The 13,156-nt window shown below is 37.2% G+C and overlaps 1 protein-coding gene across 2 annotated transcripts in view; it reads left to right on the top strand.

The window, feature by feature from the left end:
* The window catches only part of Magi3 (membrane associated guanylate kinase, WW and PDZ domain containing 3), a 178,417-nt gene that overhangs the window by 90,188 nt on the left and 75,073 nt on the right, over positions 1 to 13,156 (top strand). For both annotated transcript variants that reach the window (XM_032897584.1, XM_032897585.1), the window contains exon 2: positions 2,695 to 2,811. In XM_032897584.1, the coding sequence (XP_032753475.1) occupies positions 2,695 to 2,811 (117 nt within the window). The remainder of the gene's footprint in view (positions 1 to 2,694; positions 2,812 to 13,156) is intronic.

Below are 13,156 nucleotides of genomic sequence, written 5' to 3' on the forward strand. Positions count from 1 at the left end.
AATGCACAAAACAAAGAAAGAATATTAAAAGCAGTAAGGGAAAAAGGTCAAGTAACATATAAAGGCAGACCTATCAGAATTACACCAGACTTCTCACCAGAGATTATGAAAGCCAGAAGATCCTGGACAGATGTCATACAGACCCTAAGAGAACACAAATGCCAGGTTACTGTATCCAGCAAAGCTCTCAATTAACGTAGATGGAGAAACCAAGATATTCCATGACAAAACCAAATTTACACAATATCTTTCTACAAATCCAGCACTACAAAGGATAATAAATGGTAAAGCCCAACATAAGGAGGCAAGCTACACCCTAGAAAAAGCAAGAAACTAATCGTCTTGGCAACAAAACAAAGAGAAGAAAAGCACACAAACATAATCTCACATCCAAATATGAAGATAACAGGAAGCAACAATCACTATTCCTTAATATCTCTCAACATCAATGGACTCAATTCCCCAATAAAAAGACATAGATTAACAAACTGGATATGCAATGAGGACCCTGCATTCTGCTGCCTACAGGAAACACATCTCAGAGACAAAGACAGACACTACCTCAGAGTGAAAGGCTGGAAAACAACTTTCCAAGCAAATAAATGGTCTGAAGAAGCAAGCAAGGTGGAAAATTGAATAAAATCGATTTTCAACCAAAAGTTATCAAAAAAGATAAGGAAGGACACTTCATATTCATCAAAGGAAAAATCCACCAAGATGAACTCTCAATCCTAAATATCTATGCTCCAAATACAAGGGCACCTACATGTATAAAAGAAACCTTACTAAAGCTCAAAGCACACATTGGACCTCACACAATAATAGTAGGAGATTTCAACACCCCACTCTCATCAATGGACAGATCATGGAAACAGAAATTAAACAGAGACACAGACAGACTAAGAGAAGTCATGAACCAAATGGACTTAACAGATATTTATAGAACATTCTATCCTAAAACAAAAGGATATTTACTGGTCCTTTAAGTTGGGGGTCTTCACTCTCTTCTATTCCTATTATCCTTAAGTTTGATCTTCTCATTGTGTCCTGGATTTCCTGGATGTTTTCAGTTAGGAGCTTTTTGTATTTTACATTTCCTTTGATGATCGTGTCAATGTTTTCTATGGTATCTTCTGCTCCTGAAATTCTGTCTTCTATATCTTGTATTCTATTGGTAATGCTTGCATCTATGACTCCTGATCTCTTTCCTAGGTTTTCTATCCCCGAGGGTTGTTTCCCTTTGTGATGTCTTTATTGTTTCTATTTCCATTTTTAGATCCTGGATAGTTTTGTTCAATTCCTTCAACTGTTTGGTTATGTTTTCCTGTAATTCTTTAAGGGATTTTTATGTTTCCTCTTTAAGGGCTTCTACTTATTTACCTGTGTTGTCCTGTATTTTTTAAGGGAATTATTTGTGTCCTTCTTAAAGACCTCTAACATCATGAATTGTGATTTTAAATCAAATCTTGCTTTTCTGGTGTGTTGTTGTATCCAGGGCTTGCTGTGGTGGGGAACTGGGTTCTGATGATGCCGAGTGGCCTTGGTTTCTGTTGCTTAGGTTCTTGCCCTTGCCTCTCACCATCTGGTTATCTCTGGTGTTAGCTGGTCTTTCTGTCTCTGACAGTAGCTTGACCCTCCTTTAAGCATATATGTCAGCACTCCTACAGACTGACTTTTTTCCAGCAGGATCTGGGTACAGAGAGCTGTGGCACAAGGTCAGCTTTGGTACAGGCAGAAACTGGAAGGATCCTCTCCCAGACTGCTCCTCGGTTCCTGTGTCCTGAGGGCTCCAGGAGGGTTCCTCTTGGGCCAGGAATGTGAGCAGAAGTGGTGGTCTCACCTGTGCTCTCAGGATTGTCTGTACTTCTAAAAATCCAGCTCTCTCCCCATGGGATCTGGGTACAGAGAGCTGTGTCTGAATTTTATTTCAAGTGCAATCAAAAGTCATGAGGATAGGGGCATCTTTACACACACTAACACTGACCTAATCTGTTTTACATCCCAGTCTGGTGTGTGTGAGGGGTGGGGAGAAAGGAGACATAATGAACGTAGGGAAACTGATTAGAAGGGCCTCTCCCCGATGAGAAATGATGGTGGTAGATTAGATTAGGATGCCTTTACTAATGCAGAAGCTGACCAAATTTGCCTATAGGCCTAGAAGACAGAGGTCGAGAGAAATCGAGGATGGCTTTTGGATTTTTGGATTGTTGTTCTAGCTGGGGGTGCTCCTATATTCTAAGAGAGAAAACTGAGGTAGATGGTGAATGGGTTTGTTTGTCTGTCTGATAGTTGAAGTGCTTATCTGAAGTCCCAAGATCTGTCATCTGCGATGTATACGAGGGAGAGGGAGTTAAATAAAGATGACTTAGCGATGGACATGTGACCTGGATCTGGAGCTCTTAGGACAGGATGGTATTTACAGCCAGGAGACTGAGTGAGATTACTTCAGATGTTCATTATATTCTCCACTCTGTATGCTCTCCTGTCTCATAAAATTATATCCAAATTATATTACAGTCATTATTTTAATTATAGTACTTATAATGATTTGGTATTACTTACCTTCTTGTAGGTCAAATACTAATTTCCATATCCTGTTATTAGCCAAGTGATTTAAAGATATTTGATTATTATTTTTATATATTTAAAGAAATATCTCATAGTTATATTTTGTTTTCTGTGCTTTTTTTGTAGGCAAAGTCATAAATAAAGATTTGCGACATTACCTGAGTCTCCAGTTTCAGAAAGGATCGATTGACCACAAACTACAGCAGGTCATCAGAGATAACCTCTACTTGAGAACCATCCCATGTAAGTACATGAGGGCATAGAGAAATGAGCTTAATTAAACATCTAGAAGTAATTTAGCGAAGTGTTTTTGTAAAGAGATTTGAGCAGTGGGTAAAAGTACTTGCTGCCCTGTCCGAGTATCGTTTTCCAAACCTACCTGGTTGAACTAGAGAATCAACTTCCACAAGCTGTCTTCTGACTGCCACATAGTCCGTGTGTGTTTACACACAGACACACATGCACACACATGCACTCATGCATTGAGGCCTATGCACACACTAAATATTAAAAATGTATTTTGTATGAAATTGTGAAGACTATATTGGAGACAAGAATGAAACAAAAATTGAATATGAAGAAAATTCTCCTGAAGCCTGTATATGTTCAGTTTTGAATAGAAAAGAATTGAAGACTTTATATTGTGATTTCCCACAAAGTGAGGACTACAATTTAAAAATATGTACTTAGCTGTTCTGTAAAAAATGTTTAATTATTTTGCATACATGAATGTTTTCCCTGCATGTATGTCTGAGCATCACGTGCATGCAGTAACCTCTGAGGCCAGAAGAGGGCATCAGATCTCTAGGGAGTGTCATTATAGATGGTTGTCAACTGGGCATGTCCTGTGTGTGCTGGGGCTTGAACTTGGGTGCAGCGGTGGGCGGCAATGCTCTTATCTGCTGAGTCATTGCTACAGCTCCTGTTCACCTGTTCTTAACTAGATTTTATTCTAAAAACTAAAGTTCGAAAGCCAGTGCCTTAGGCACTAAAATCAAGTAATCAAAACATTACTGGCTATAAAATCTACCCCTTTCCCAGTGAGGAAAAGAAGCAAATATTTCCTTCTGTGTGTAATCTATTTTGAATTTTTATTTAGTTATATGTCTTAGTGCAGAATCCGGATATTGATGTACTGGCGGGTTATTGTTGTTTGTTTGTTTTTAATATGTAAATGAGAAGCCATACATACTGAATTTTGGCTTTAGTGAGTACGGGCTGGGGGAGAATAAAAAGTAGTAAACAAACAATGCAGAAGCATTCTTTTTGTCTGAATTACTATTTCAGAGTTTGTCTGTGAGCATCATAGCAATAGCAGGGCAGCTGACAGGCAGGCATGGTGCTGGAGCGTAGCTTAGAGCTTATATTTGTCCACAAATTAGAGGCAGGGGGAGAGGGAGAGCGCAAGAGCATTATCTGAATAACCTGGGCTTTTCAAACTCCAGACCTACTCCCTATGACACACTTCCTCCAACAAGACCCACACCTCTTAATTCTTCCCAAAAGTTCTACCTGATGGACACCAAACACTGAAATACAGGAACCTATGGGACATTCTCATTCAAACCACCACAATTTCCCCTTTCAATTTATTTGTAGATTCTTGTGGATTCTACCTTTCATTCTGCAGTTCTTAACTGACTCTCTTTTGTTTACTCTTACGTAATGACCAGTCTCTCAGCAAAGATTCCTTATTGTGGTTTCAAAATTACAGTTCCTCTATTCTTAGATCCTCACCCTGCTTAGACTGTTTTCCCTTCTCCTTCAATATCCCGCCATCTCTCCCAACAAAGAGCATGATGTAGAAACAAAGTGAAATAACAGAATTTGGAACCACCAATTCCCATGTTTTTTTCTCCTCTTCCTCCTTCTTTTTCTTCCTTCTCCTTTCCTTCCTCCTCCTCCTCTTCCTCTTCCTCTTCTTCCTCTTCCTCTTCCTCCTCCTCTTCCTCTTCCTCCTCTGTAATTATGATTGTTCAAAGCTTGTTCTATGCTAGATTTCCCAAGAAAAGTTTTTAGCAGTTTGTGGCTTTTATACTTTGTTCATTTGGATAGGTATTAAATTTGGAATCTTATTTTCTTTCCTTGACTATGTTAACTGTAGCAAGCAGTTATCTATTTGTTTGCTGGCATAAAGCCTTGCTTTAAAAGATTTTTATAGCAATCTGATTTTCATTACCTCTTAAGTAGCTTACCATTATGTTTGATGAACAACTCAGGATACCATTTTATTTATTTTATAAAATCACTCTATTGAAACAAACTCATAAATAAAAATATACAGCCAAATTAATGTAGCCACTCAAACACTTGCCCAGTTCCTGACTTGCTATGTGTCAACAACTTGTATTCAATTAGGATGGCCATCCCACAGCAGTGGGGCTTTACCTAGAGTTTTACATTCTTCCTTCAACTACAGCCTTATTCAGTGATCCACCACACAAAGGAAAAACACAATAGTGTTGAAACTGTAAAAACCGTTGACTTTACATCCTCTAACATGATGCATGTGTCCTTTTGTATTCCATTGTTCTTCATCATCTAATACTGTATTTTCCTGTTCTTTCTACTTAAAAAAGAGTATTATAAAAAAAAACTTGAAAAACAAGTCATTCACCAAAATTAACCAGATCCAAAGTCTATATGTTTTAGTGAACTTCTGTACATTTTGACTAGCCATTTGGAAGGGAAGCTGTGTAGCTCCAAATTGTATTTACACTTACACTGTTGGAATATATGTTATGCACTTATCCACCACCAAACCCATAAGAGAACAGAAAAGCTAAGTGTTAAGGATGAGGAAGGAATGCACTCAGTCAGTGGACACCAGCTATGAAGGAGGCTATAAAGCTAATTCTCCTTTCTAATTCCATGGCCTTTTTAGGATAATGCTTTTAAGTTTCATAGATGTCGAGTTCCCGCTTCCCTTGATGAAATACATTATGGAAAGATAAAGATGTACTTTTAAGACTGTCTTCCTTATGTGCTTTGCCCTTTTCATTTGTTGCCTTTTACTTTGCTTTATTATCTTGGTTTTGCATTTCTCCATAGTGTGATATTTTGTCCTAGAAAGAAGCTACAACCTAAATAGTTTTAGTTCATAGGATGCAAGGAGTTGCAGCCTTTCAGAGCTTAATAGGACTTCTTAGCTTGTTTACATTCACATTTGTAAACGGAAATGTTGAAAATTTCCTACCTGAACCTGTAAATAAGGATACATTAGTAGTGTTTAGCAAACTGAATGGTCATATCTGGTCTTTAAATACCATTCTTACTAAAAGATGTCAGATCTGTGTGGAGAAAATTCTGATAAAAGGTCTGAGAAAATAAAAGTATAAATGAGTCTAAATGGTTGTACTACAAAGCATATAAATGCTTAAAACATTATGCGGACATACTAGAATTACACAGAAGCCACAAAGGGGAATTTACACTAACGTCCAAGCTTATTTAGAAGAGAGAGGTGCAGGCGGGTAGAAGCATGGTGCGCAAGTAGACAGGCACTCTTGTGGGAGATGCTGGACTGTACAACAGTATCATGGTCCTTGGGAGAGGAAGAGACTATGCTATAAGGCATTTTCTATACGACAGCATCAAGGAGAGCAGGGCAGAGTATGGCAGGCCCTGAGCCAAGAGATTAGAAATATAGATTCAAGAAGTCTAAAGTATCTGGAGAACTGTTTGGAAACTATAGGGTTAACCATTCCCAATGGTTACTTAGAGACATTTGAATTCTAAGCACTCTGAGCAGAGACCCCACTTAAACAAAGTTAAATTAAGCAAGGTCTCAAAGCATCAGGGAATATGCATGTAACTTTTCTTCCAGAAAGAGAGATTGTTTTTTATGTTACAATAAGAGAGACACCAAATATGAAAATATTTATGTCAAAAATCTAAGAAAAATCACTAGACATGAAAAAATAGTCAAATATGATCTAGAGTTTTCAAAATACAGGTCAGCTGATAGGAAAGATATAGAAATGGTACATGAGACATACTACCACACAAGGAATGTTAGAGTTTTGAAAAATGTTCAAGGATTAAACCATGCAATGAACACAGTCAAGAGAAAGTATAACAGCAAAAAGGAAGTAAAACTTAAAACTCCGATATAAAAACAGATTCCAGAATGCAGAAGTAAAGATCAATGAGTGTGAACACATAGAAATATAAACTAATCGAACTGAGGACCCAGCTATAGCACTCCTGGGCATATACCCAAAGATGCTTCACCATATCACAAGGACATGTGCTCCACTATATTACAATGGAAGAATGGATATAGAAAGTGTAGTTCATCTACACAGTGAATACTACTCAGCTATTAAAAACGAGGACATCGTGAATTTTGCAGGCAAATGGATGGAACTAGAAAATATCCTGAGTGAGGTAACTCAGACCCAAAAGGATATGTATGATATGAACTCACTGATAAGTGGATATTGGCTGAAAAATTCAGAATACCCATGGTATAATTCACAGCCAGATGAAACCAGATGAAGGAAGGCCTAAGTGTTGATATAGGGAAATATAGGGAGGGAGGAACCTGAGAGAGGGGAAGAGGAGGGGAAAGGGGGTCAGGATCAGGAATGGGGGAGACAAGAGAAGCCCAGAGGGAGAATAAATAGAAATATGCAGCAGTGTGGAGTGGGAGATGGGGGTTGTGGGGACCTCTAGAAATTCCCAGACATCACGGATGTTAGAGGCTCCCAGGACCCAATGGAGATGACCTTAGCTGAAATGCCCAACAGTGGGGAGATGGAACCTAAAGAGACACCTCCAGTAGATAGACATGGCCTCCATTTGTGGCAGGGGGGCCCACCCATCTTCAAATTTTTTGACCCAGAATTCTTCTTGTCTAAAGGGACAAAAATGGAGCAGAGACTGAAGAAAAGGCCATCCAGAGACTGACCCAACTTGGGATCCAGCCCATGTGCAGGCCCCAAACCCTGATATATAACTGATAACATTGTTATGCTTGAAGACAAGGGCCTAGCATGGCTGTCCTCTGAGAGGCTCTGCCAGCAGCTGACCGAGACAGACGCAGATACTTACAGCCAACCATTGGACTGAGGTCAGGGACTCCTATGGAAGAGTTAGGGGAAGGATTGAGGGAGCTGAAGAGGATTGCAACCTATAGGAAAAAACAACAGTATTAACTAACCCACTAGCCATCAAGCAAACATGGCTAGTCCTTGGTCCCCATTAACACATGTAGCAGAAGACTGCATTGTCTGGCCTCAGTGGGAAAGGATGTACTTAATTCTGTAGAAACTTGATGTCCCAGGGAAGGGGGATGTTAGAAGGGTGAGGTGGGAGTGGGTTGGTGGGTGGAGGAACACCCTCCCAGAGGCAAAGGGGAGAGGAAATGGGGTGAAAAACTTGTGGAAGGAGGACCAGAAAGGGGCAAGATTTGGAATGTAAATAAATAATATAAAAAAGAACAGCACTCTATTATTATGACTAGTTACTATTTATTAGAATACACTGCCCAACAATAGTACAGTGTACATTCTTTTCTAGTAGGCATGAAATATTGTAACTATGGTGACTGAACCACAAAAGGAGACTCAGTGAAGTAAGAATGTTTACATAATGTAAAATATGTTACTTCACTATAGTGGAAACTAAATTAGAAATTATCGACAGAATGAAATCTAGAAAATCTCCATACTTGGAAATTAAATAATATTCCTAACTTGCTTGTCAAAAAAAATCAACAGAGAAATAAAACAAACACAGCAACATAGCAGAAATGTATCAAACATGTTGAATAAAAAATTTTTTAGGAAGCTAGAGCACCATTTGGATGGAAACATACTACATATTTGTATTAGTTAACAAAGCTCTCAGATGATACAAACATTTGTCTTAAGAATGGAAAGAAAAAGAATAGCATAAAGCAAAACTAGCTAGGAAAGAAATTAGTAGAAGTGAAAGCAAAACTTAGTGAAATAGGAAATAGAGAAAAACAAAAGTTGATTTGTTTTTTGCATCAATTTGATTGATGACCTAAAAATATAACCATACTACTTTGGAAAGAGAGAGAGACAATTAGATGAATTAGGTGAATATTAAAAACATTCTGAGAAATTTTATACTGAAATAAATTCCTCAAATTGTATGAAATGAACAAATTCTTCAGAATACTAAAACTACCAGTGCTCATTCTAAAAGATAACCCAAAAACTTTTCTTTAGAGAAGTTTATAGTTGGTAATTTTATTATAAAGAAAACTTCAGGTCCAGATAGTAGGTAAATTTTCCAAAAAATTTAAAGGAAAAGAAAATCAATTCCATACATTTTCGGGACAATAGAAGAGAGGATTTCGAACAAATCTTATTGGCTACGAGCACTTCCCGCTCATTCAGAGGATCCACGTGATTCCCAGTGCCTAGGAGGCTGCTCACAACTGTCTGTAACTCCAGTTCCGACCTCTGGGGGCGGGCAGAAGGCATGGACATGGTGTACAGACATAAAGCACCCGTTATATAAAGTGAGCTAATAATAAAATAAGCGGGGACAATTCCCAATTCACTCTGTTATTTGAACATTATTGTACGTAACTGAACAAAAAGTAGACAAATATTAAAATTAAACAATAGTAGACTTCAAATTTCATGAACATTGATTCAAAACATTTAGTAGTATTTCAGCAAATCAGTATGTAACAGTATATAAAAGGATGTGTGTTAATTAGGGCTTATTACAGAAATGCAAGGTTAGTATATAACTTGAAAACAAGTATGACAAAGTAGAGGAGAAAGTGATATTTTTTTATATATGTAGAACTTCTTATATTAAATTTAATTCCCATTAACATGAGAGTGTCTCAGAAAGCCAGTTTTTGCTCATTGCCTACCCATGCCAAATTACTATTTCTTGCCTACCTGTAATAGTGGGACATTGTTCTTCTACCCTCCAGTACAGTGCTAAGCTTTGTCACTAGAGGGCACAGGAATGATTCTGGAAAAAGAACAGGTTTCTTCTCTTGGTTTCAGCTTGTTTTTGTCTTTTTGCTCTTGCTTTGCAAAAAAAAAAAAAACCTAGTTAATTTCAGCAGTACCTAGCAGTCAGCTCCTCAGAGGAATTTCAGTGATACCAGTGAGGCGCTTGTCAGCGTAAATAGTAGAGCCCTCATTAGTAGCTTCCTTAATTCTACTGTTACACCTACTTACCAATTGTTACATTGTGGCGGCTGTGGTGGATCAAGCTGTGTTCCTCACTTGATACAGTAGCACCTAGAAGAGGTGTCTGGCAAGTTCAACAAGTGTTCTAGTTGCTTTTCTATTAAAACACCCTTTACTCACTACCACTCCCCTGGGCAGCTTGCTGGTGACTCACTAACTCTAGACTGTTCTGACCCACTTCCTGCCTTGACCCACTGAAGCGGCATTGTCTCCTAGCAATCCAGCAAGATTGTTTACTCAGTAGACTGTTACCACACCTGCATGAATGAGATCTGAAATAGAGATTTTGGGGCATGTTCCTCCATGGCAGGCTGCACTTGGGTATTTTTCCTTGGCTATAAGTTGGTACTTTTCAGAGTTATCTTTTAGTTCTACTTAGAATTCTTGTTAAATCTCAGTTAATTCTCTACAAATACTGTTAATAGTTCTTTAACCATCCTGTTACTTTTTCTTTCTCTTTTCTGAATCCTGACTGTCAAAGAATTGGTAATGATAATGGTCTCAGAAAACAGACTCTCTAAGAAGGGATCTTGATGGAGGTTTTGGTTGTATTCTTGATCTGGAACCAGTGCTCAGTTCTTTGCAGTGAGGAGTAGGAGACTTAAAGCTCATAACAAACTGAGGACTCACATGAGTTTAATCATGAGTTTTTTTCCTGTGGTTGACTATGACAAAATGCCAAATGAATCCAGTACTTATGAGCCCAATGGCTGCTGGTTGACGGAACAATAATGATAGCTGCAAACACTGTGATCTGGGATGGAGTGTTGCATAGGGAGTCCTGTACTACAGGAAGAAAGTAGTACGCTTTGTCTAATATTTTATTATTATGAACTAACAAGATTTTAATAACTTTTAAATGATTTCTACCAATACAGACACTTAATAGAGGAAATCTTTTAAAGAATGGAATATTAGTACAATATGAGTGCCAAATAACTAATTTAAACCATGTGTGGTGGCTCATATCTTTAATCCCAGAACTTGAGGCTAAAGCCAAGGGGATGCCAACAAGTTTAAAAGCAGCTTGAGCTGTAGAACAAGACCTTATTTCAGAAAAAGTTCTGTAGATTTGATGGCATAAACTCCCAGAATGAAAGTGTAAGACACATTAAGCAACCATTATATTATTTGTTAACCTTTGGTCTTGACAGATATTCCAGGTAGAGATTTTTTTTGATTTTGTAGTGATATTCTCAGCTCGTTAAAAGACTGTTTAAAAATGTCTTCACATTGGACATTAGATTACAGATTGTATCATCTAATTTTTATGATGAAAATATTTTGTGTTTCTTTTCAGTTTGATTTTACCTTGAACTATCTAATGCTTTTACTTCAAAATTTCAAATTATCATACAGTAGTGTTTCATCATATTTACTGCTTATTTTTGCATTTTTCTGCTATAGTGTTTATGAAAGATTGAACTTTATAGCAAATACTCATAGTGAAAAGTGCCAGGGGATATTACTGGGTGGTATTCAAATAAGTAACCTTCAGCTCTCCCAGCAAAGTTAATAGTATTACAGGGAGTCCTATGTTGAAACTGCCAATTTAAGAACTTAGTTTCCAAAACCTGCTGTTTCTTGAAATGGCACTCACAGAATTTGTACGAAGCATAGCTATGCATATGATCACATTGATGTTGCTTTTGTAAGAAAGACACACCATTACAGACAGGGACTTGCAAACACACTTTTAGAGAATAGCTGCCAGTAAGACTGGATGGATTTTAAATGTTGCTTTCGTACATGCACTGTCCTATTGTCTGGAAACCCAGCTTGAACAGTTGATACTGGTTTCCAGTGTTGTCCACTCTTACTTTCAGTTGATATCAGTCAGTTTCTTTAAACCAATAAGCTCTACATCAAATTGTTAAGACTGTTTCTCACAGAATTGTAATGTAATTTATTCCATTTTCCTTATCAACTTAATTTATTTTTAGGATTTAGGAAATTTGGCTGGTAACCTTCAAAAAAGAATTTCTACATGTAAAGATTTATATTAATAAACCAGCTTATATGTTTGTGAGAATGTAGAATGATTTACCTTAGAAAAATAATTTGAAATTTACATGTAAATTAAATATACATTTAATAATAGTAAATATACATTTAATAATAAAGTTAAATATGTATTCACCATATGAATTCAGCATCTTCATTCTTAGGCATTAACCCAATATAAATTAATATGTATCTATTTAAAGACTTATAAGTTCTTGGCTTCTTTAGTTATAGTAGCCAAAATTGAGAAATAGCCCCAGTGCCCATCAGTGGTAAATAGATCATCAGATATTGGTATCTCTTTATAGAGGTATCCTACCCATAAACAAAAAGAAATTTAGCACAGGAAAAAAAGAAAGAAAATCTTTTTTGAAAAACGGTGTCCTATCTAGCTGTCGTAGAACTCTATTATGTAGACCAAGCTGGCCTAAACCCACAGAGACCTTCCTGGTTCTCCCTCCCAAGTGCTGGGATTAAAGGTATGCGCCACTGCCCAGCCTAAAACAGAGACCTTTAATAACATAATAGACCAAATGGAGCTAGCAGTTAAATACAGAGTTCTCTATGCAACAGCAGTGGCATACACATCCTCAGGCCACACACACAGTCTCTTTAACAAATTTAAATATATGAAGTGTCTCTCCTGACCATAGTGAAATAAACTAATAACAGAAGAAAAGCAGAAAACTACAAATGTGTGGAAGTTAAAACAGGGCACCTTTAAATAACAAGTGGCTGAAAATAGGAATTACAGTCGAGTTGAGAACATATCTGGCATCAGTAAAACTGAAAATACAACATACCAAACCTTACAGGATGTGATGAAAGTTACGAGGGAAACCAGTCACCTGAGAATTTTAAACTTTATGCTTGAAGGACCAACAACAGGGAGAAGCTGAACCCAAAGTCAACAAGAGGAAGGGATAGCGATGTTAAGAGCAGAGATAATTAAATACAAAATAGAAAGGCCATAGAAGAAATGAGTGAAGCCAAGATTTTGAAAATGAACAATTGGCAGAGCAAACCTTAGTGTCTAAAATAAGAAAGTGAAGACGTGAAAACTGATGTGAGAGTTACGACAATACTAGGAATAACTGTACACTATGCAGTTAGTAACTAGAGGAAATAGGTAAGTGACTAACTAGAAACAAAACCTTACCAGGACTGAATCATAAAAAATCAAAAAACATGAGGAGACCTGTGACTATTGGGGAAATTAAAATAGTATTTTTCAACAAAAAGCCTAAACCCATTATAACTATTGACCCCTAGTCTTAAAATATTAGTAAATCTAATTCAGTTCAAACAATAATCTGTAATGAATAGGTGGGATTTATACCTGCAATATGAATATAGTTTAACCTATGAACCAATAAATGTACATACACATCTCA

This window comes from Rattus rattus, chromosome 3 (genome assembly GCF_011064425.1).
Source record: "Rattus rattus isolate New Zealand chromosome 3, Rrattus_CSIRO_v1, whole genome shotgun sequence".
NCBI lineage: Eukaryota > Metazoa > Chordata > Mammalia > Rodentia > Muridae > Rattus > Rattus rattus.